Source organism: Salmo salar, chromosome 14 (assembly GCF_965601325.2).
Source record: "Salmo salar chromosome 14, fSalSal1, whole genome shotgun sequence".
Lineage (NCBI taxonomy): Eukaryota > Metazoa > Chordata > Actinopteri > Salmoniformes > Salmonidae > Salmo > Salmo salar.
The window spans coordinates 22696416-22721408 of NC_138304.1; the positions used below are offsets into that span (position 1 = coordinate 22696416).

Genomic DNA, 24993 nt, shown 5'->3' on the forward strand with positions numbered 1-24993 from the left:
TTCTTGAACTTTTTGCAAATGTATATACAGTACCAGTCAAAAGGTGGACACACCTATTCATTCAAGGGTTTTCTTTATTTTTCTATTTTCTACATTGTAGAATAATATTGAAGACATCAACTCTATGAAATAACACATATCGAATCATGTAGTAACCAAAAAAGGGTTAAACAAATCATAAAATATTTTAGACTTGCGATTCTTCAAAATAGCCACAGTTTGCCTTGACAGCTTTGCACACTCTTGGCATTGTCTCAGCCAGCTTCATGAGGTAGTCACCTGGAATGCATTTCAATTAACAGGTGTGCCTTGTTAAAAGTTAATTTGTGGAATTTCTTTCCTTCTTAATGTGTTTGAGCCAATTAGTTGTGTTGTGACAAGGTGTCACACCCTGATATGTTTCACCTGTCCTTGTGATTGTCTCCACCCCCCTCCAGGTGTCGCCCATCTTCCCCATTATCCCCTGTGTATTTATACCTGTGTTCTCTGTTTGTTCATTGCCAGTGTGTCTTGTTTGTCAAGTCAACCAGCTATTTGTTATCAGCGCCTGCTTTTCCCAGTCACTCTTTTTCTCCCCCTCCTGGTTTTGACCCTTGCCTGTCCTGACTCTGAGCCAGCCTGCCTGACCACTCTGCCTGCCACTGACCCTGAGCCTGCCTGTCGACCTGTACCTTTGCCCCACCTCTGGATTGTTGCCTGCCGTCCAGTACCGTTGCCCAACCTCTGGTTTACTGACCCCTGCCTGCCTTGACCTGTCTATTGCCTGCCCCTGTTGGAATATTAAACCATTGTCAATTCGACGTGTCTGCATCTGGGTCTTACCTTGATTCCTGATACAAGGTAGGCTGGTATACAGAAGATAGCCCTATTTGGTAAAATACCAGGTCCATATTATGGCAAGAACAGCTCAAATAAGCAAAGAGAAACGACAGTCCATCATTACTTTAAGACATGAAGGCAGTCAAAACGCTTCTTCAAGTGCAGCCGCAAAAACCATCAAGTGCTATGATGAAACTGGCTCTCATGAGGACCGCCACAGGAAAGGAGACCCAGAGTTCATTAAAGTTACCAGCCTCAGAAATTGCAGCCAAAATAAATGCTTCACAGCGTTCAAGTAACAGACACATCTAAACATCAACTGTTCAGAGGAGACTGCATGAATCAGGCCTTCATGGTCGAATTGCTGCAAAGAAACCAGTACTGAAGGACATCAATAAGAAGAAGAGACTTGCTTCAGCCAAGAAACACGAGCAATGGACATGAGACCAGTGGAAATCTGTCCTTTGGTCTAATGAGTCCATATTTGTGATTTTTTTTCTCTTTTTTTTTTTTTTTTCTCCAACCACAGTGTCTTTGTGAGACGCAGATTAGATGAACGGATGATCTCCGCATGTGTGGTTCCCACCGTGAAGCATGGAGGAGGAGGTATGATGGTGTGGGGTGCTTTGCTGGTGACACTGTCTTTGATTTATTTAGAATTCAAGGCACACTTAACAGCACACCACAGCATTCTGCAGCAATACGCCATCCCATCAGGTTTGCACTTAGTCCCACTATCATTTGTTTTTCAACAGGACAATGACCCAACACACCTCCAGTCTGTGTAAGGGCTATCTGACCAAGAAGGATAGTGATGGAGTGCTGCATCAGATGACCTGGTCTCCACAATCACCTGACCTCAACCAAATTGAGATGGTTTGGGATGAGTTGGACTGCAGAGCGAAGGAAAAGCAGCCAACAAGTGCTCAGCATATGTGGGAACTCCTTCAAGACTGTTGGAAAAGCAATCCAGGTGAAGCTGGTTGAGAGAATGCCAAAAGTGTGCAAAGCTCTCATCAAGGCAAAGGGTGGCTACTTTGAAGAATCTCAAATATAAAATATATTTTGATTTGTTTAACACTTATTTTTGGTTACTACATGATTTCATATGTGTGATTTCATAGTTTTGATGTCTTCAATGTTATTCTACAATGTAGAAAATAGTACAAATAAAGAAAAACCCTTGAATGAGCAGGTGTGTCCAAACTTTTGATTGGTACTGTATATGAAAAATAAAACTTTACTTAGATAGGTATTCAGACTCTTTGCTATGAGACTCGAAATTGAGCTCAGGTTCATCCTGTTTCCATTGATCATCCTTGAGGTGTTTCTACAACTTGATTGCAGTCCATCTGTGGTAAATTCAATGGATTGGACATGATTTGGAGAAGCACACACCTGTCTATATAAGGTCCCACAGTTGACAGTGCATGTTAGAGCAAAAACCAAGCCATGAGGTCGAAGGAATTGTCCGTAGAGCCCTGAGACAGGATTGTGTCGAGATACAGATCTGGGGGAAGGGTACCAAAACATTTCTGCAGCATTGAAGGTCCCCAAGAACACAGTGGTCTCCATCATTCTTAAATGGAAGAAGTTTGGCGCCACCAAGACTCTTCCTAGAGCTAGCTGCCCGGCCAAACTAAGCAATCGGGGGAGAAGGGCCTTGGTCAGGGAGGTGACCAAGAACCCGATGGTCACTCTGACAGAGCTCCAGAGTTCCTCTTTGGAGATGGGAGAACCTTCCAGAAGGACAACTATCTCTGCAGCGGTCCAACAATCTGTTCTTTATGGGAGAGTGGCCAGACGAAAGCCACTCCTCAGTAAAAGGCACATGACAGCCCGCTTGGAGTTTTCTAAAAGGCACCTGAAGGACTCTCAGACCATGAGAAACAAGATTCTCTGCTCTGATGAAACCAAGATGGAATTCTTTGGCCTGAATGCCAAGCGTGAACGGAGCAAAGTACAGAGAGATCCTTGATGAACACCTACTCCAGAGCGCTCAGGACCTCAGAAAGGGGTGAAGGTTCACCTTCCAACAGGACAACGACCCTAAGCATACAGCCAACACAACACAGGAGTGTCTGAATGTCCTTGAGTGGCCCAGCCAGAGCCCAGACTTGAACCTGATCGAACATCTGTGAAGAGACTTGAAAATAGCTGTGCAGCGACACTTCCCGTCCAACCTGACAGAGCTTGAGAGAATCTGCAGAGAAGAATGGGAGAAACTCCCCAAATACAGGTGTGCCAAGCTTGTAGCGTCATACCCAAGAAGATTTGAGGCTGTAATCACTGCAAAAGTTACTTCGACAAGGTACTGAGTAAAGGGTGTGAATACTTATGTAAATGTGATATTTCAATTTTTTATACATTTGCAAATATTTCTAAAAACCTGTTTTTGCTTTATCATGATGGGGTATTGTGTGTAGATAAGGGAAAAAACAATTGAATCAATTTTAGAATAAGGCTGTAGCGTAACAAAATGTGGAAAAAGTTAAGGGTTATGAAAACTTTCCGAATGTACTATATATAGTATAGGCTACTGTAGGCTACAAAATAAACTTTCCAGTGACACTGACACACCCAATGATAAAGATGAAGCATAGGCTGCTCACCGGTGATGGCCGGTGCACTCGTGTCAATATCTCAAGATAAGGACTTCGAAAAACAGTGCTATTGGCTCCAGATTCGCTCAAAAATCTAACAGGAATAACACTCAGATTGTCAGACTAGAAGAAATGGTGGCACATGTACTATCAATTGCATTATGTGACAAATCACAAAAGCAAACACAGAGAACTGTTTTTATCCCTGGTGGATTAGGTCAAAGGTCACTATGGATCTGTCTCAAATGGCACCCTATTACCCATAGAGCTCTGGTCAAAAGTAGTGCACTATAAAGGGAATATGGTGCCATTTGGGACACATTCTAAGTCATTCTCATTCTGTAAAATGTTCTCTCAGCATGTTAGTATATTTATAAGACGAAAAGGCTACACGATGACATTTTTTAAAGTTTCTATAGCCAGATCAGTCTTCTCTTTTCGCAGTAGGCATTAGCTTTCCAAACGGTAGGCCTACATCTTTCTCATGATTGTATTTTAAAATGTAAAAGGCAAACTGACAGCCGCAAGAAACAATAGAAATAGAATCCATACATGGCAGTTCCCATTCAAGTCAGGACTGGCAGCCATTGCAAGTGTACTCATGAGTTTAGCAGTCAAAGTGCCAGTGTTAGTGGTTCCAACATCCTTCTATGGAGTTCTATATATGGCCCCAACACAACAAGCTGTTCTATATTCAGCGCACGTGCTGCCCAAATTGCAGCCTTCCTGACTGTAAGTGCTTGTGATAAAACTTATTCCACAGCTATTTTTTTTAGAAGCTATTGATCCTCTGTGGAAAAATGATGCTCTCAGGTGTAGTATTTTGTATGTCTGTTCAGACAGGAGTAATATCATTTTTGGAGAAATTATTTCAGTTTATCAGGGGGTGCTGCAGCACCTCTACTTTCCGTGGCGATAATGACAGGGTGCCATTTTTGGTTGATTTCACATTGAATTGACATTAGTTGAAAACTCAACCAAAATGTAAATCAAAACTAGACGTTGAACTGACGTCTGTGCCTAGTGGGACCTGAGATCCACATACATTTCTAGAAAGCAGCTCTAGACGGGCGAGCGATATTCTTTAGTGCACAGTGCTGATGATTTTTTGCGGGTTTATCAACCTCTCCAGCAGTAATGAAATATGCTATTGAGTTATTTACCCTGGCTGTCTGAAAAACCATTAGAGGAACAAAACTCCAAAGAGCATCTGCATTTCAAACCCAGAACAGAGCGCGGCAGAGTAGCATGATGAGCAGAGCAGCACAAACCTAGGTGGAGTCCCAAATGACACACTATTCCCTACGTAGTGCACCACTTTTGACCAGAGCCCTATGGGTTTAAAAGTAGTGCAATATGTAGGGAATACGGTGCCATTTGGGATGCGGACATAATGGCGTCAGATTATTCAACATAACAGCCACCGCTGCCTCTGCTCTGACCCTCCTGAGTGCTGATCGGGTGAAACACAGAAAACAGGAACACCTTCACAGATTCAAAGCTACCAACCTGCCTCTTGTTTCTCCTCATCAGAGAAACACAACCCCTGCTGATGTAGCACAGAGCTATGGGCCTTAAACTTAACACTAAGATTTTCCAGAAAACCCAGTTGGAAGGCCACTGGATCTCCTGCTTATTCCCTCATGAAAAACATGGGAATTTGTGGAAAGTTACTGGAATTTTGCAATGCTATTTCTGTGAAATGAGTCCCATAGTTTGTAATACCCAAACCCTGACCCCCTCCCTCTCACTGCTCTCTGTTAACCCCAGCTGCCCAACCAAGCGGACCTCTTCTTTATGTTCCATTGCTATGGAACCGTTTCGCCTGCGTGGTTGTGAAAACCTAAGCTGTGTGTGAATGACTTGGTGGGGGTTACAGTTAATCAAGCTGCGGTGCCACATAGCGTCGGTTCCTGTGAAAACCCTGCCTTAGCTCTCCTCTCACACAGACAGCCATCAAGACCCCCGTTAAAGCAATCATAGAGCACAGCTATTTTATGTGTGTTTGATGGTGAAAGCTGGCTCTCAGTCCTCCCTGTGTTACTGAGCCCGGCCCTGCTCAGTTGAGTGATGTGTGGCAGGCAGGCCAGGCTGTAGCAGCAGACAGCAGTATGGTGGGTTCCCTGTGTTCCGTGTGTTCCATGTCTTCTATGTCTTCTGTTGTGTTCCACTGCTCCTCCCTCATCAGGCTGTGGTGGATCTAGAAGGCTGGCTGGGTTCCAGAACCCTGGCCTCTACCTTCTGTGCTCCGCTCAATAGCATCATGGGAAGCACCCACCACCGGGAGATCTGCATTGTTTGACTCTCTCATCTGGTAGCCATGAAAGCACATTTGCATACCTATGTATTTAAAAAAGAGGAGATAGATGTATTATCAGACCAATGTGCCCATATCTACATATTTTCTAAATCCATCCTCTCGTTTATTATGTTATTGATGGTTTTACTGATTTATACAACTTTTTTAAAGATTGATAACCCATAACAACGCATGCCTTCTCATGGAAATGTGATTTATAGAAGTCATCCCAACCCTATCTAGCCAAATGCTCACTAACAGTAAGGTGCACTGTGCAAAGTGACATGTGTACTGTGCTCTTCCTTCAATTACCAAGATAAGGATGTCATTGCAGATGCTGTTTGCTGTGCAGTCTAGTGATGCTTGTATCTTTCATGGATGCTGCCTCTCATCTGTGGAATGTCTCTGTTGAATTGTTCAAGTGTGCGTGGCCATATTCTGGGTTACATTTGGTTCCGCCACCCCATCTGTTATTGGCACCAGTCCTCAGTTGTGTTGCCAAAACGTGCTGTAGTTATGTACTGTATGTCAGTGTTAAGAAGCAGAGGGGAATACATATGGAGATCATCATGTAGCCTTTCGTCTTATAAACCTACTAACATGCTGAGAGAACTTATTACAGAATGAGAATGACCTAGGATGTGTCCCAAATGGCACCATATTCCCTTTATAGTGCACTACTTTTGACCAGAGCCCTATGGATAATAGGTTGCCATTTGAGACATCCATAGTGACCTTTGACCTAATCCACCAGGGATTAAAAACAGTTAAAAACAGCAGGAGATGAGAAGCAGGTACAGGGAGTGAACCATTTAATACAGACGGACATGCAACGGAACAGGCACAGCGTCTGGACATAAACCCGACACGACAAAATGCTACTACAGGGAACAACACAGAGGAGCAGACATATATGCAGGGGTAATCAACAAAGTGAGGGAGTCCAGGTGAGTCCAATGAGCGCAGCTGCGCGTAATGATGGTAACAGGTGTTTATGATGACGGGTAGCCTGGCGCCCTCAAGCGCCAGGGAGGGGGAGCGGGAGCAGGTGTGACAGATAGTATATGTGCAACCATTTTTTGTAGTCTGACATTCTGAGTGTTATTCCTGTTGATGTGTTGCAGGGTTGATCTGGGAGGATGAGGCCAGCCAGCAGATCCTGTCCAAGGAGCTGTCTAAGCTGAGAAAGATCCCCTACAGACGCCTACAGGACTCCATCCCCCATGTCTATAGCAGCAGCAAATCCAGGTCACTGTTCTGGCAGGCAGCACCATCCATTACACCTGTACATACACACACGGACACACACGTATGCATGCAAACAGACAGGTAGGCAGGCAGACTCTAGGAGTGCACATGTTAGAATATGATGACTGATGAGCTGGTTTATGTCTGAACGGATCTAGTTTCTAGCTCTGGATAGTCCAGGTTATCTGTCTCTGTTCCTTCTGTCTGTCTGTCTCCTTCTCTCTACTTTTTCTATCTCTCTTTTTGTCTTCGTGTCTCCATCTCTCTCTCTTTCGCTATCTATTTATTGCTGTCTCTCTCACACTTACTCACACCTCTCACTCTCCATGTCTGGTCCAGACCCTCTACCCAGGCTATGGACCCAGGAGACCAAAAGATCAAGCCTGTGGAGGTGGAGCTCAGTAGAAACCTTCAGAACATCCTGCAGCGTCTGGGCCTCCTTTCCCAGGCCTCGTCCCCCACTGGCCCCAAGAGTCCAAGCAAGGTAAGGGCCCCCCCTGGCCACCTTCAGAACCCTGCCCTCCAGACCCCCAGGCCCTGCTTTAGCCTGGGATGAGCAGCTGGATCCTTTTTTACTTCTCCATGGATGCACGTCTCCATAAACACACACTCATGTGTACACACACACACACACACGCAAATCACACATACACACACACAAACTGACGCTGCGGGAGCTGTATCATTATCTATCCCCTTCTGAAGGGTTGGTGAATGGCTGTTGGTTGACCATTCACAGGGATAGTTTCCTGCTGGATTATTATGAGGGAGATAATGCCCACCGTGGGTTCAGGAGTTCAGTTCCTTAATTAGTAACGCCCACATGATGGGCTCTATGTAATTTCTGTTCAGGGGGGTGACCAACACGGCCTAGCTGAATGAGAGGGCCAAACCCCTGCTGAGGTCCAGGCATTGAGGGGTTGAGGAGGGTACCCCTTTATTTATCAAGAATGGGGAGAGTAGCCCTTTATTTATTAAGGATGGGGTTGGTGGAAAACATTGGGGGGGGGGGTTTGTTTGAGATGAGCATGTGGGAGATGGATGGATCTTAGTGTTGTTGACACGTCCGTATAGTGTACTGCTTAGGAAGATATTACATACTCTCATCTTACTGTTAACATATTAGCAATTAACATTTCATTTGATGGTGGTGTATTAGCTGGGGATTGAAGTGAAGCACTAAGTAAAAATGAACACTTTGATCTATTTGGTAACACTTTCTATGAAGTAAATGTGTATAATGCTATATAATGACCTTTATACACTGCTAAAAAAAATAAAGGGAACACTTAAACAACACAATGTAACTCCGAGTCAATCACACTTCTGTGAAATCAAACTGTCCACTTAGGAAGCAACACTGATTGACAATAAATTTCACATGCTGTTGTGCAAATGGAATAGACAACAGGTGGAAATTATAGGCAATTAGCAAGACACCCCCAATAAAGGAGTGGTTCTGCAGGTGGGGACCACAGACCACTTCTCAGTTCCTATGCTTCCTGGCTGATGTTTTGGTCACTTTTGAATGCTGGCGGTGCTTTCACTCTAGTGGTAGCATGAGACAGAGTCTACAACCCACACAAGTGGCTCAGGTAGTGCAGCTCATCCAGGATGGCACATCAATGCGAGCTGTGGCAAGAAGGTTTGCTGTGTCTGTCAGCGTAGTGTCCAGAGCATGGAGGCGCTACCAGGAGACAGGCCAATACATCAGGAGACGTGGAGGAGGCCGTAGGAGGGCAACAACCCAGCAGCAGGACCGCTACCTCCACCTTTGTGCAAGGAGGAGCAGGAGGAGCACTGCCAGAGCCCTGCAAAATGACCTCCAGCAGGCCACAAATGTGCATGTGTCTGCTCAAACGGTCAGAAACAGACTCCATGAGGGTGGTATGAGGGCCCGACGTCCACAGGTGGGGGTTGTGCTTACAGCCCAACACCGTGCAGGACGTTTGGCATTTGCCAGAGAACACCAAGATTGGAAAATTCGCCACTGGCGCCCTGTGCTCTTCACAGATTAAAGCAGGTTCACAATGAGCACGTGACCGACGTGATAGAGTCTGGAGACGCTGTGGAGAACGTTCTGCTGCCTGCAACATCCTCCAGCATGACCGGTTTGGCAGTGGGTCAGTCATGGTGTTGGGTGGCATTTCTTTGGGGGGCCGCACAGCCCTCCGTGTGCTCGCCAGAGGTAGCCTGACTGCCATTAGGTACCGAGATGAGATCCTCAGACCCCTTGTGAGACCATATGCTGGTGCGGTTGGCCCTGGGTTCCTCCTAATGCAAGGCAATGCTAGACCTCGTGTGGCTGGAGTGTGTCAGCAGTTCCTGCAAGAGGAAGGCATTGATGCTATGGACTGGCCCGCCCGTTCCCCAGACCTGAATCCAATTGAGCACATCATGTCTCGCTCCATCCACCAACGCCACGTTGCACCACAGACTGTCCAGGAGTTGGCGGATGCTTTAGTCCAGGTCTGGGAGGAGATCCCTCAGGAGACCATCTGCCACCTCATCAGGAGCATGCCCAGGCGTTGTAGGGAGGTCATACAGGCACGTGGAGGCCACACACACTACTGGGCCTCATTTTGACTTGTTTTAAGGACATTACATCAAAGTTGGATCAGCCTGTAGTGTGGTTTTCCACTTTAATTTTGAGTGTGACTCCAAATCCAGACCTCCATGGGTTGATAAATTGGATTTCCATTGATTATTTTTGTGTGATTTTGTTGTCAGCACATTCAACTATGTAAAGAAAAAAGTATTTAATAAGATTCTTTTTTACATTCAGATCTAGGATGTGTTGTTTAAGTGTTCCCTTTATTTTTTTGAGCAGCATATAATGCCTTTATAATACACAAATAATGTGTTTTATTATCTTGCAGAGTGACCATTACCAATCTGGCGTCTTCTCTGACTACTACCGGCCCAAGTCCCAGGGAGAGGGACATTTTTCCCCACTGTCCTTCTTCCAGCCTCCCTACCAGGACAGACACTCTGCAGGGGATGGAGACCTCCTTGTGGCTGCCCTCAGGCACTACCTGTCTGGGCAGGGACCAACCCAGACCGAGGGGGCCCCCAAGGTCCCAACCTTGCCCTCCCCTCTTCTACACCCCTCCTACAGCAACAGTATAGACAGTGTTGGGCCTAAAGAGAACTCTCAATCCCAAACACCCAACCTGGATAGACGTTTACTCCTCCAGACAGCTGGAGCCAGTCAACCCTCTGGTCCAAAAGAACCCTTCAGTCCAGTGGATGGTATGTGCTGCTTTAAAAACAATGTCTTCCTCTTTTTACTGTACAAGTTCTTCCTTATTATTCCTCTGTGAACAAATTATCACTATCAATAGTTATGGATCCGCTGAAAATAACAGTATAGCATGTTATTAGTTGTTAATTAAGGCATTGACATCTACCATAGTTAGAACTCTTCTCCCTCTCATCCTCTCCTCTCCTCTCCCATCCTCCTCTCATCCCCTCTCCTCTTTCCTCCTCCACAGAGGTGTTCATCCAGAAGGTTCTGAAGAACGTGGGCAGACACAATGTGGACGTGGATGACATGAGTCCAAAAGACCTGGACCAGCTGTCTACACTGATCGCTAATGCCCTACAGGTAGAATAAACAACAACATTTTTGTACTTGTCTTTCTTGCACAAACCCTCACACCTTTCTTACTAGCACTGATTTTGCTGATAGCTGCGTTTTTTTTAGGAAGATTTTACTTGGAATGAATGTGATGTTTGGTTGTCTTACCTAGACACCGTAGTTGAATACACTGTCTGTAGTTTCTCTGGATAAGAGCGTCTGATAAATGACCAAGATGTAAATGTGAATGCAGGTAGTGGATCAAAAACAGCCTCAGGCCAGACCAGGACCAAGAGACCTGGGGGAGGAAGAGGAGCAGGAGGATGAGGAAGGGAATGAGGGGCCTGGAGAACAGGGGCCTGGGGAACAGGAGGAGGAGAAGGAGGAGGGTGACCTTCCATTCGCCACAGAGAAAACGGCTCCAGAGAGCACTCCCCTAGAGGAGTCTGTGGTCCAAGGTACACAAACCTGACAGACCTGGTTACTTGGAGAAGACCTCCATCTGTAGTATTAACTCACCAACACCTTTGTATACTCATTGTCTTTCCATGCCAACTTCAGGGTGACTTGTTCATATTGGCTGCTCTGTTGATTTGAAATGCAGTCAGACTTTGGCAAAAAAGTATCAGCTAAAAATATTCACAAACCATAAGTTTCCCTTCGCCTTCCAAAAGGGTGAAGGGAAGAGTATATCTGTGTGGCTGTTATTTGAGATATGCAGAGTCGGTTTGCTTTCTGCTTAATATTATTCTTGTTGTCAGTAAACACTCAGTCTCTGTTATTTCCTGACAGAGCGACAAATGGAGGGAGACAGAGAGCCAGCAGGCTCCAATGACAAGGTACCCCATTTTGATTCTTAAAGTGATAAAGGGTTTGAAAGAAAGTGGAAATGTCAAACGGAATACTGACATTATAAACGGTGATATTATACCGTATGTAGGGTATGAATCATCCAGAAGAGCTGATTTTCAAAAGGATTTTGATGATAAATCTGCAATGTACTGTAGACAGTAAACCAGTTAGTATACACAACATAGAGAAGAAGTACGTTTAGAAAAACGGATTGAAAGTGTTGTAATGTTGTCAGTTTGCATACCTATCTTTCAAACAGTTATTATTGGCTTCTATCCTACTGCTTCCTGCTTTCCTAGAATTTGATGAGAGAAGCGAATTGCCTCCTCTCCCCTATCAAAACAGTTCCTTAATTCAGTACACATGGATTGTAACAAAACATGTCTCATAATCAAGATGAAATAAAGCCATAATGTAGTTATGATTGATTCGTATTTGTTATTTCTTCCCGAGATCACCGTGACTTTTGTTGTTTGTGCTGTAGCTAGATCACCGTGACATTGTTCTGTGTTATTTCAGCCCCAGGTTGCCGCCGGCTTATTTGGAAAGCTTCTGGCGTACCTGGATAAGAGTGAGTCCCCAGCCCAGAGACTCCAGGAAGATTTCCCCGGTCAGGCTGGTGTGGGTGCAGAGCTGGGCGAGGGCAGGGGCGTCGGTCTGGAGAATGTCCGCAGTAAGACCACTCAGTCCGAGGTGACGACCATATTACACATACAGTGGCAAGATAAAGTATGTGAACCCTTTAGAATTACCTGGATTTCTGCATAAATTGGTCATAAAATTTGATCTGATCTTCATCTAAGTCACAACAATAGACAAACACAGTCTGCTTAAACTAATAACACACAAACAATTATTTGTTTTCACATCTTTATTGAACACACCGTGTAAACATTCACAGTGCAGGGTGGGAAAAGTATGTGAACCCTTGGATTTAATAACTGGTTGACCCTCCTTTGGCAGCAATAACCTCAACCAAACGTTTTCTGTAGGATCAGACCTGCACAACGGTTAGGAGCAGGGGCGAAAATCTGATATCAACTTTGGAGGGGACAATTACATGAAATTTTCTCAAGAGCAATTCCTGAGGGGGACACCAAAAGTAGTGCTGTAACACATAGCCTACACATAGCCTATGGTAAATGTATATTGAGGAACCAAAGAAATAAGGTGTTTGCCGTACTCCTAACTACCGGTACCCAAAACTACACAACTAATCACAACAGCAATACCATTGCCTTTAACAAATCTTAGTTCAGTCACCAGTTTAAGTTGAGAGTGGGGCTATCCATGGCATTTTCCAATTATGTTCCTATTTTACAAGTCAAATGTCACGGTTGTCGTAGTGGTAAGATGACCAAAATGCAGCAGGATTGTGGATGCTCATCTTGACGTTTATTTTAACTTAAAAATGAACACCAAAATAATAAACGCACGAAGAACTCACGAACAACACAACAGTCTCGTAAGGCTCACACATGCTAAACAAGAAACAATCTCCCACAAAAGGCAAACTCAAACACACCCTACTATATAGGACTCTCAATCAAAGGCAAAGAGACAACACCTGCCTTCAATTGAGAGTCCCAACCCCAATTAACTAACATAGAAACAGATTCACTAGACAGAACATAGAAATACATGAATGTGACACAGTGCCCAAAAAACCCCGGAATACATAAATCAAATGCCCTACAACAAACACACCACCCCGAACCACATAAAACAAATACCCTCTGCCACGTCCTGACCAAACTACAATAACAATTAACCCTTATACTGGCCAGGACGTGACATCAAAAAAATTGAGAACCTTTCATAATGTTGCCAAACAAAGACTCAACAAACTTACCTGAGACTCCCTGTCTCTGCCAGTCTGTCCCTGCATATCTGTCCCCAACTCTGCTGTCTGTGTGCCATCTGTTGCCTGCTCTGCCTAATGACATCATTGTGAAACATTTCCATTAGAATTTCATTTCTTTCTTATGAACATTTTATCAACTAGTCTTTGAGATATTAGGCTACTAGGGTTCTTACTATGCGTTTGGTGTATTGAAAAATACTCCGATGTCCGTCTTTTATTTTTCTGCCATTTTTCTACCTGGCTGGCTGGCTGGCTACACACACACACAGTGTGTAGGTTATTTACAGTAGGAGATGGGCTTCTATCATCTTCTATCATTCTATTTGGGCTTTGATCTAAAAGGTAGCTAGCAAATGTGAAACGGATTAAAATGACAAGAGTTGACAGCTGTATGAGTTCACCATTTACACAACATATGCTGCAACCTCTTGTAATTTTAATAATTTGTTTCATATTGGCTGGCTTCCAACAATAGCTGAATTTGCAAAGCTAGCGAGCACCAATTCAGTTTCAGTGGTGTTTGCTATAATCTTTGCTACCCGGGTTAAATAAAGGTGAAATTAAATAAATAAATAAAAGTTCCCTTGCGACAATTTATCTTTTGCAACGAGACCATTAAATATATTTAAGACAACGGTAGAAGAGTGTAGTTCTGTTCAGTTTGGACTTCAGTTTATCGCTAACCTTATCACAGGGACTTTGAAGCACTAACTTACATCTGCGTGCTGATCTTGGAATACATTGACAATAGCAAAGATTCCATATTTGACAACGCCACATAAATGGAATAGGTACTAGCTAGCTTAATAGTTAATATTTGCGCGCTAGCTCTGCATATTCAGCTAGTGTGTGTGTGCGCGATTGACTGGATGAACCTCACAGCAGTTACGTGCAAACTAAGGAACTGGCAGTGGATCAAACCATTGTGAGGCAAAGGACGGGGGGGGTCGCAATCTTTTGAAACTTAAAAACGCGCTATTAAGTGTCTATAATCAGCACAATTGCTTTCATTGCGTATTATTAATATTATTTAAATTACATAGTTATGTTTCAGTGATATATTGGGGGGGACAAATCATATTTTTCCCAGGATGGGGGGGGTCGTGTCCCCCCCGTCCCCCCCGGGATTTCCGTCCCCTGGTTAGGAGGAATTTTAGACCATTCCTCTTTACAAAACTGTTTCACTTCAGCAATATTCTTGGGATGTCTGGTGTGAACTGCTCTCGAGGTCATGCCACAGCATCTCAATTGGGTTGAGGTCAGGACTCTGACTGGGCCACTCCAGAAGGTGTATTTTCTTCTGTTAAAGCCATTCTGTTGTTGATTTACTTCTGTGTTTTGGGTTGTTGTCCTGTTGCATCACCGAACTTCTGTTGAGCTTCAACTGGCAGATAGCCTTACATTCTCCTGCAAAATGTCTTTATAAACTTGGGATCTCATTTTTACGTCGATGATAGCCTGACGCAGCAAAGCAGCGCCAAACCATGATGCTCCCTCCACCATATTTTACAGTTGGGATGAGGTTTTGATGTTGGTGTGCTGTGCCTTTTATTCTCCACACAGTGTTGTGTGCTCCTTCTAAACAACTCAACTTTAGTTTAATCTGTCCACAGAATATTTTGCCAGTAGCGCTGTGGAACATCCAGGTGCTCTTTTTGAATACTTCAGACGTGCAGCAATGTTTTTTTTGGACAGCAGTGGCTTCTTCCATGGTGTCCTCCCATGAACACCATTCTTGTTTAGTGTTTTACGTATCATAGACTCATCAAAAGAGATGTTAGCGTTTTCCAGAGTTTTCTGTAAGTCTTTAGCTGACACTCTAGGATTCTTCTTAACCTCATTGAGCATTCTGCGCTGTGCTCTTGCAGTCATCTTTGCAGGACAGTTTACCGTGGACTGATGAACATCAAGGCTTTTAGAGATACTTTTGTAACCCTTTCCAGCTTTATGCAAGTCAACAATTCTTTAATCTTAGGTATTCTTAGACCTCATTTGTTTGAGGCATGGTTCACATCAGGCAATGCTTCTTGTGAATAGCAAACTCAAAATGTTATGAGTGTTTTTTATAGGGCAGGGCAGCTCTAACCAACATCTCCAATCTCGTCTCATTGATTGGACTCCAGGTTAGCTTACTCCTGACTCCAATTGGCTTAGCCTAGGGGTTCACATACTTATAGACAAGAAATTCAATATAGACAAGAAAGATACAATTGTTTGTGTGTTATTAGTTTAATCAGACTGTGTTTGTCTCTTGTGGTGACTTAGATGAAGATCAGATCAAATGTTATGACCAATTTATGCAGAAATCCAGGTAATTCCAAGGAGTTCACATACTTTTTCTTGCCACTGTAAGAAGAACCACAATGACTATGTTGTTAAAACATTTTGGTGTTATCCTCAATGATTTGAAATGCATTGTGTCCACGTGTTGTTTAATCGTGGTTTAAATTGTCACACAATCAAGGTGGCAGTGGAAAAGAAGTCGACCCACTCAATGGACGTGGAGGAGGTGGCTGCGGTGGAGGGCTGGATCCAGGCAGTGGAGCCTCCTGCTGCCAAGATGGTCTACCAGGAGCCCCTTAAGAAGAAAGTCAACGTCCAGGAGCTGCAGCTAGATGTCAAAGCTGCTGTGGACACGAAGAAGACTGATGATGACTACGGCTATGTCATCACTGACACAGAGTGAGTAGTACCTTTCATAAGTAATGAATGAGGCAACCACAGCTAATCATTCAAGGTTCGATGTTTGTGTGGAATTGCATTTAGTATAGTACAAAGGAGTCTTTTTTTTTAGGCCAGGGCCAACTATGGTGAATTGACAGGTGTCGACATGTTGCGTTGGGTACGCTAGATCAGTGGCAACCCTTTTGGATCCATTGGTACAGTTCTGTTTGTACCGTGACTTTTGTTTTTATTTTTGTTTACTGTCTTGAATAGGCATAGCTGGAGTTGCTTTGAAACAAACCATTACAAGTGGAAACAGAAATGTGCTTTAGATGCTAGACACCCAAAGGCCTACTGTGTCCCTGTCAGAGTAATTTCTCATTCCACATTTTAACTCACTGTTGGGAAAGTAATTTACAAAGACTTTTTTTTTAAGGGTTTCGCTCACTGAATGTATTACCCTAGATTATTTTCAGTGTTTCAGTGCTGGACTCATATTCATGCACGAACGTAAATAAATCATTCATTTATGTAGTATTGGCAATTGACAAAACAATTTTATTTACATGACTCAAAACCATACCCCAGTGTGGTATATCATATGCATGTGCAATAAACATCTCACGTGCGCATCATTCAGTAGATGATGAGTTGAAGGTGTTCAGGTCAAGTCCCTCTCCAGGGCACGGAACCCACAGCCCATCAGGCCACCAGGAACTGGAGCCCACATCCCTTCACTATTCCATCATAATCAGGTCTGGCGGGCCTCCACTCTCCATAGGGGGTCTGGGCTGGGGCTATGGAATATCAATAACTTTTCTCAATGTCTGTATTAGAATGTTTCTCCTTTTAAACTCCATACTCCCACTACGTTATGTGATTAACTAGGACTGAGGTTTGCACTGAAATGTATATCTTCCCGAGTCCACGGTCATCAGAGACCCTGACTGTGTTTTAGAGGTGGGGTACATCATTAGCTGTGGCCAGGACTGAATTGAGCCACCTTGGTGCAGATGCACCATTTCATTTGCACCTCTCTGTCTGGCCTGAAGTCTAAGAGAGTGGCTGTGTCTCAAATTGCACCCTTTTGCCTATTGTGCACTACTTTTGACCAGGGCTCTGGTCAAAAGTAGTGTACTATATAGGGAATAGGGTGCCATTTGGGACACAGACAGAGCACACAGGTGATTCATCATGCCAGAGGAAACACTTGCTCCCCCACTTCTCATACCTCACCCTCCCTCCGTGTCTCCCTGCCTCCCTCATCTCCCTATTTGTCCCTCCCTCCTCTTATTCGCCCGTACCCTCTCACCTCTCTGTCTTTGGCCTTCACTCCCATCTCCTCCCCCTCCTACCCTCCATCCCTAAGACCTCCGTGCCTCTCGCCCCTCTCGTGTCCCCTCTCCTCTCTGAATGTGACAGGAATGTAATGTGTCGGAGCTCTCACCCACACTTAACAGGCTAAGGTGACAACTCTGTTGATGAACTCTGTATTTTTCTCTCCCCAGCGCGCTACAGACTGATGAGGGACTCCACTTGATGGAGATTCTGGCACGGCGGGCCAAGCTGCAGATGACTGACTTCCTGGAGCTCTCGTATGTATTTTATTCATGATTAACATTTTTATAGATTTTTCACACACTCAACAAAACAGAACAGAAACAACAAACACAGACTACACCACTTGTATGTATTTAACCTTTTTATGTAACTGTTAATTTTGACTGCATGCTTAAAACAGACGTGACTAGATTTGATTTGACTCAGGAATCTTATACGGTGCTGGGTAGAATCTGGGTAGAATCTGGGTAGAATCTAAAATGGGTTGTACAGTAATTCCTTGTAGCACGTAGATAGGTATACATCCACTGATTAATGCAGATTGAAATGCAGGGTAGTGTGTGGAGAGAGTTTATACAATATACCTTATAAAAATAGCTCAATGGATACAGTTATGCTTTAGGTGTCATGAGCACCATGTCAAGTCAAACGTTAACTGAAGGGCTTAAACAAAAATAAATAAAATAAAACATTTGAATTATTAAACTGACAAACAGGTTAAAAGCCAAAGAAACGCAGGCTTACTGAGACACAAGATATCCCGGACACTGTCTTATTCTTATTCTGTAAACATTCGAGCTGGAGGTTGATGATTATTGACACATACACATTATTAACATGAGGTGCCATATATAGTACAGGTAACTGCCAAAATAAAGGAAACACCAACATAGTGTCTTAAGAAGGCGTTGAGAACAGCTTCAATGCACCTTTAGCATAGATTCTACAAGTGACTGGAACTCTATTGGAGGGATGCAACACCATTCTACAAGGAATTCCATAATTTGGTGTTTTGTTGATGGTGTTGGAAAACACTGTCTCAGGCAACGATCCAGAATCTCCCATAAGTGTTCAATTGGGTTGAGATCTGGTGACAGATGGCCATGGAATAAGGTTTACATTGTTTTCATGCTCATCAAACCATTCGGTGACCAATCATACCCTGTGGATGGGGGCATTGTCATGCTAGGGCATAACCATGGTAGCTAAAATATTGGTCAAATTAATGGCCTGCCCAGCATTTTTATACATGACCCTAATCATGGGATGTTAATTGCTTAATTAACTCAGCACTTGTTTGCCATATACTTTGTATCCATTCATTTTCTTAAGTGTTTCCATTATTTTGGCAGTTACCTGGATACAATCATTATGAACAAGACTGAACTCTCCATGAACCTCCCTCTCTTTCTCCAAAATCGTTATGTTTTTCCCTGCAGGTATCTGACTTTAAACACACGCATTCACAAACGCACACATACACACACACACACACACACACTTAGAATGCAATGAGGCTTTTAAAGCCTTCCTCAACAAAATGAGAGTATATAGTGACACACTGTGCTGGTCTGGGTAGTCAGTGGCATCTCCTTCACACAGTCTAACCAAAAACGACTCTACACACATTTTACACACAATTGCACAGCTAGATATTGCACTGAAGCACATTATTTAAAGACTTTCAAAATAATATTGAAGAGGAAATCTTATCGACATTCTGTAACGACATGGTGCCATAACCTGTCACAAGTTCATTTCCTGAACCGTCATGCCCTGTACCCCACAAGTAAACACTGCTTTATGATGTGCCTCTTTCCTACATTACTTATGTTCACGTCTGACATTGTGGTCATTGTAATGCAGTCATTCATCAAGTGAACATACACTGCTATACTCAATAACCGTAGCAGTGTGTATGCGAGAACAATTTACCGCCATAAATACAATGCAACGTGCTGATGACAGGCATAAGAAGGGGAGTATTGTATGGGCTGATAGGCCCCCTTTGTGTCTTTCTAACTACTGAGCTTGATTGTTGGCAGTACAGGTAGGGATTGGCCGATTCCGTATCATGTGACACTGTGAATAAGGTTCTGAATGGCCCTTGTTTCTGAAGCACCTCACGGCGCTAGGGAGGTATACACTGCTCTGTATTCATCCCTTCAGCCCATGGGTGGCCTTACAGGGCTGGGCTAATGTACCTTTTGTCTTTGTCCCTTTCTGGAACTGAAAGGGCCTTGGTATGGGAGAGTGATGGATTGGGTGGGAGAGAGCTGGGGCCCTTTGTTAGAGCTCCGAGTCGGCCCAGCAGGGGGAGCAGCCTGGACAATTTGTCCAAGCCGCCACGCTTATTTGGGCCGTCCCGCTCCTTGCAGCTAACCCGCTGCTGATCCTAGACCACCACCCCACCTAGGAGCCTGGGAGAATGGCCCTCAACATAATCAAATATTGGGCCCTCAATTCAGCCCAGCCAGCATGGATCCTCTCACCTTTCATGTTGACTCATTTGTGCAAGCATGACTTGGTTCTGTAGGACCTTGAAATTAGTGTCTATCATGTTTACCATATTGAAGGAAAATATAGATACATGCATACAGGGTAGTTCACTGTTACCGTTATATGTAGTAACACAGTATGTTAGACACTGTGGCCAAATGTTATACATACTTGAATCAATCATCTATCTTTGTGTTATTTTGTATGATGAACAGACGATATAGAATAGGAGAATACAGACGCCGCTATCAGAAACGTCTTGAATTGATCATGTCAGACCGGACATGGCGGTTGAAAGCAGAGACGTTGGTTTTGATGTGTCAATGTGGGTGGTTTGCTTCAGAATCATGTAGCATTAGTTCACTCTGAATAATAGTTGTTGCGCAACACTTACCGACTGTAGTCAGACTCCAATTTGATGGGGGTGACGTAATGTCTGACTTCATATGCTGCTCATTTCAAAGTATAACCACTAGGTGGGGAGATGCACCTTCGCTGGTTGCTTGTAATGCAGCCTATGTGTTACTGAATACTGAAGACGCATTAGACTCATTTATTTTCACTGTAGAATCACAAAACAAAAGATTGATGGACAATGACAGTTCAACATTTTATATATATTGGTTCTAACATACTTAAAGGGAGCGCTTCGTTAGGACATGGGAGTAATAGTCTGCTGAAGAAAGCATGCACTTCAGCTTGAAAATCACAAGTACATTATTTACTTTTGCTGTAGTATTGAATTTTGAAAAACCTTCATTGGGTGGCGGTTGGCGTAGTTCAGAGAGGTCATGCCCATATGGGACACAGGGGCACATGCCTCCTCACATTTGTCATGTTTTTCTTCTTTGTATTTTGCGGAGGGTGCACACTGACCGGACCCACCCCCCTTCCTATCCTCCCTAGTAAGTGGTTCCAAGGTGCACCACACAGCAAAGATACGACGGAGCAAAGAGAGAGTGTAGAGTGATACATGCAGCGTTTGATTAGCTGCCGATGAGGGCAGGAGGTATTGTATGTTTATACATGAAGTTGATCAAGCTATGTAGCCTATTGATAAAGCAAAAATGTTTTATTGTTTCTCTGTAATACTAGTCACCTAGCAATTGTATGAAGTTGTCTCTAGCTAGCCAGCTAGATAGGTTCCCAACCTCATAACTGGCTACCAAGCCTTTTCAGGCTGTCAATCAAGTTAGAGTAGCTTGTCGAACTATCTTAGCTGGCATGCCTGCAGCAAGGTTGGTAGACTTTAAAAAAGCGAGCAATTACTATATGTACCGAATTAGACTCGCATTCCTTTCCATCTTTTACCCAGATTTTGGCAGAGATACAGAGAAGCATATTTATTTTATTTAAAATAAGAACCATCAGTCAGGAGGATACAGACAGTTCAAAAGATATGCTTAGATATGCAGAAAGAGACTTGGTTGAAATGTAATCTGGCACCTTATGATAATATCATGATATTTGTGTATTAATTAGGATTCTGTGATATGTACCTGTATTGATGATGTGTGCTATGATCCCATGTACTGTGTTGTAATTTGAATGTAATATCCTGGGCATGTTAGTGCAGTATATTGAGATGTGTGATTTACAACAGTCAGAATGACACCCTCATTAAAATGGCAATTGACCAGGTAAAGAGGTATGCTTAGATAACCTATGCAGAGAAATGTACATATTTTTTAACATAGAATTATGGCTCTCAATTGCAGGAAAAATATGTTCCAGGTGTTTGAAAAATGCAAAATTCTGCAACCACCTCCCCTCCATCCTCACGTACTTTGTGCCCCCACTAAAATAAAATGGCCGCATGGCGCCCCTGGCGTAGGTCATGAAACATATCAATGTGTTATGAAGTCACAGTGAGTGATGTTCCTTTTCAACCGCTAATAGATCGAACTCTTAATAGATGTGAAAAATCTATACAACTAGAGTGTTGCGGGGGTGAATATCATAGAATGGTTGAAAGGCTGGCTGCTGGTTGAGGTTGTCCTCCACACATTGCTAGATACCTTAACCTCCTGGCTGGATACATTCTTTGACTTCAACATACAGTACAGCAAAACACTTTCTGTTCAATAGGTTGCCATAACCTGGTTTTATTCTGGGTGGTTCGCCCTCCATCACCTTTAGCACTTTTCAGCTCAAGATATATTTTTACAGCCTGAAAAGTATTTGTCCAGTGTCCACCCTAGATTTTCTCTTTGGAAATACGTTGTGAGGGGAAAAATAATATCTGTACATTTCATTTGTACAGCGCTTTTCATTACACACACAATTCACAAAACTCTGTACATAAGCAATTGTCCCTATGACTGTCGGTGAAAGGACACGCATAAAGTATGTGTACCTAATCCTAGACAAAACCCCTCCTTGTCATTTGTTGTTTGTAAAACACTCAGAGGCACATTGAGATTCAAGAGGTATCCTGTGGAAACGGCTCCTTTGGCTACAGGGATTCTAACAGCTTATGGGGTAGCCAGAGGTAAAATACTATTCATGCACTGTGTGTGTACGGCTCTGGTTTACTACCATCAGTCCTGAGACCCCAGGAAATATGGGCTGTTCATTTATCTGACGTTCATTTATCTGCATGTCCAGCCCTTACATTTAGCCTCACACTGAAGTGTTTAACCATTTTATATTCAGGACAATCAGGGCTACAAGTACAGCACAAAACTATTTGACATAAACAGCTGCATTCATGAGTTTAATTGACAAATGTCAATACAAAAACAAGGTCTGCCAAAGCAAAAACCTGATAAAAATAAATGTATACGAATGCTGTAAGTACAGAAATGTTTTGCTTAGTGGGAAATGAATATCCAACTAGTCAGTGACAGCTGTGTGGAGTTTGGAGTTTGTGATAGCAACTATGTGAGCTTATTCCAGTACTATTGACACTATGTCCTGGGATTTCCTATGATCTTCTATGTAGAAGTACCCCTTACCTTCTAATGACGCTTGTGTACCTTGTAAGCGTCATTGTGTAGCTTGTGAGCGTCATAGTGCATGTTCGTGGGAGTCTCAGCTTTTCATCGATAGCTTTTAATAGTTTGTAGCTCAAACCATTTTGCCTCTACAGACGTTTTTGTAAAAAGACATGGCCCTGGGCCCCTTCGGGATCTGCCCTTGTCTCACAAACAACGCTCTAGCTCAGCCCCCGTTAATTACACAGAAGTCTGCAGCTCAAACACGCAATGTTTAAAAGGGGTTAGAAGACTCATTGGGTTAATGACCTGGTCTGTTCTTTGTAAGGCAAGAGGGCAGAAAAACAATGCTTTACCGCCATGTAAAAAATGTATTTCTAGTTGATCATGTTTGGAGTGTCTCATCTCACTGTGTGTGTTTTTTTGTTTTTTTTTACAGAGTGGTGGGCCCAGCTGTGACCTTCAGAGTACGACCTAATACCCAGAATGTCAGCACTGCAGATGTGGCCAACATAGCAGGTAGGTCTGAGCTGCTCTGATAGCTAAATGTTATATATATATATATATTGCAAAAAAAGCAATCTCTTGTGCTTTAGTGGAGCATGTTGGAACTGAAATGGACATTTTAGCTTTTTCAAATATCCAAGATTTTGTTGTTTACTCTCAGAGAACTGGTCCACAGTTTTTATAGCTCCATACTGAAAACTCTCTGTATAGACCCCTGATAATGGAGATGTGCTGTTGGGAGAAAGAGTCAAATCTAAGTGACATCCGTAAGCGTTATTAGGAAGCTTCCCTTGCACCAATCACAACTCTTCTCTGGTGAATGAAATACAGGTATGCATTGTCAAAGAACCCCCAAGGAAAGGAGAGAATAGCTGTATTTGTATATGGTTATCATTACTGACGAACATACAAGGCTGCTTCAACCGTAATGAGAAAATCTTTATATTTATATAAGAAGATAATGTTTTCCCCCACGAATTGGAATTTGTAACATATCAAGCCAATGGCAAAATTGTGGTGTAGATATCGGGGGGGGAGGGATCCAACCCTGACATTTAAAATGCATTTCCAGCAATTCTACACAGTTGGATTTATTATGCCTCTTGAGGGGTATTTTGAGGGGAAAACACAATAAAAGTGGAAGCTAGCTTAGCTAATGAACTAGTTACGTGGGTTGCTGCATGCATGACCAGAATGACATATCGATGAACCACCAAAGGCACACCTCATTTCTGTTTGAAAATTGAGGAGTTAGACAGTTTTTTGTGCCCAAAGTCGACCGTTAAAGCTAATTATCTGCAATTCTACACATTTTGCCATTGCCTATGACGTGTTAATGTGATATCGGGAGGTTGAGGGCACCCCTTTACATAGTTTTTTATACATTATTGGGGAGACGAATCGACCTGTTCTGAATATTGGGGGATCCCCCGTGGCAATTTCACCTATGTATCATACGAATTGCAGGGGACAGACACACACACACAGGGAAATTGCTCTGTCAAAGTAAGTTTAGCTTGAATAGATAAATCTTGTTTTTTTTTTCCCCTTCGTCTATTGATGATAGTTTTGATAATTGAACTCCACACTCTTGACCATGTGATTGTGTAATGGCTACCCCCGTCCTGTTTCACAAGTGCTATTGTTCGTGTTCGTGTCCTCGTTTCTCATTTCCAGCCCCGGACTAACTTGTTTTGAGAGGTCATGGATGAGCCTTTATTCGTATTAATGCAGTTGACAGAACCGCACTTGAAATGAAATACGGCTGCCTCTTAACTTAAGTGCAGTAGTGTGGGTGTGCTGCTGTCTCTAAAGCATCATTTGTCATATTCAACAAGAGTATCGGCAAAGATTATTTCAATAGCCCCAGTTGATGTGGTTTTTCTGAGACGTTAAGCATTACAAGGCTATTGTAATGGCATAATTTTATCATAATTTTACAGTTTCTTCCAGACACATTGGAGAAATCTGTGTGCCCATGTTTTAAGCAGACAAAACTTAAATGATTCAATTTTAATCATCTTCGCATTATTTAATTTAAATGGCACTGTAAGAGATTTCAACATGACATCATAGCTACCATAAATAAGGTGTGTTATAATACCATTATAATAAGATCTGTGGCCTGTGTCCCAAATGGCACCCTATTCCCTATAGAGTGCACTATTTTTGACCAGGGCCCCGGGATGCAGCCTTGGACTGGCTGGACACTGAACAAAGGAGTCAGTGTTACCTCATAGAACATTATCATTCTTCTGCTCCATGTGAACTATACTGGATCG

The 24993-nt window shown here is 43.2% G+C and overlaps 1 protein-coding gene across 1 annotated transcript in view; it reads left to right on the plus strand.

Moving 5' to 3' along the window:
* Positions 1-24993, plus strand: part of LOC106568821 (receptor-type tyrosine-protein phosphatase N2) — a 150414-nt gene that overhangs the window by 40165 nt on the left and 85256 nt on the right. The window contains exons 4-13 of the mRNA XM_014139506.3: positions 6846-6969; positions 7309-7453; positions 9849-10221; positions 10464-10576; positions 10803-11007; positions 11342-11388; positions 11921-12094; positions 15730-15947; positions 17438-17524; positions 23145-23224. Coding sequence (XP_013994981.2) covers positions 6846-6969; positions 7309-7453; positions 9849-10221; positions 10464-10576; positions 10803-11007; positions 11342-11388; positions 11921-12094; positions 15730-15947; positions 17438-17524; positions 23145-23224 — 1566 coding nt within the window. The remainder of the gene's footprint in view (positions 1-6845; positions 6970-7308; positions 7454-9848; positions 10222-10463; positions 10577-10802; positions 11008-11341; positions 11389-11920; positions 12095-15729; positions 15948-17437; positions 17525-23144; positions 23225-24993) is intronic.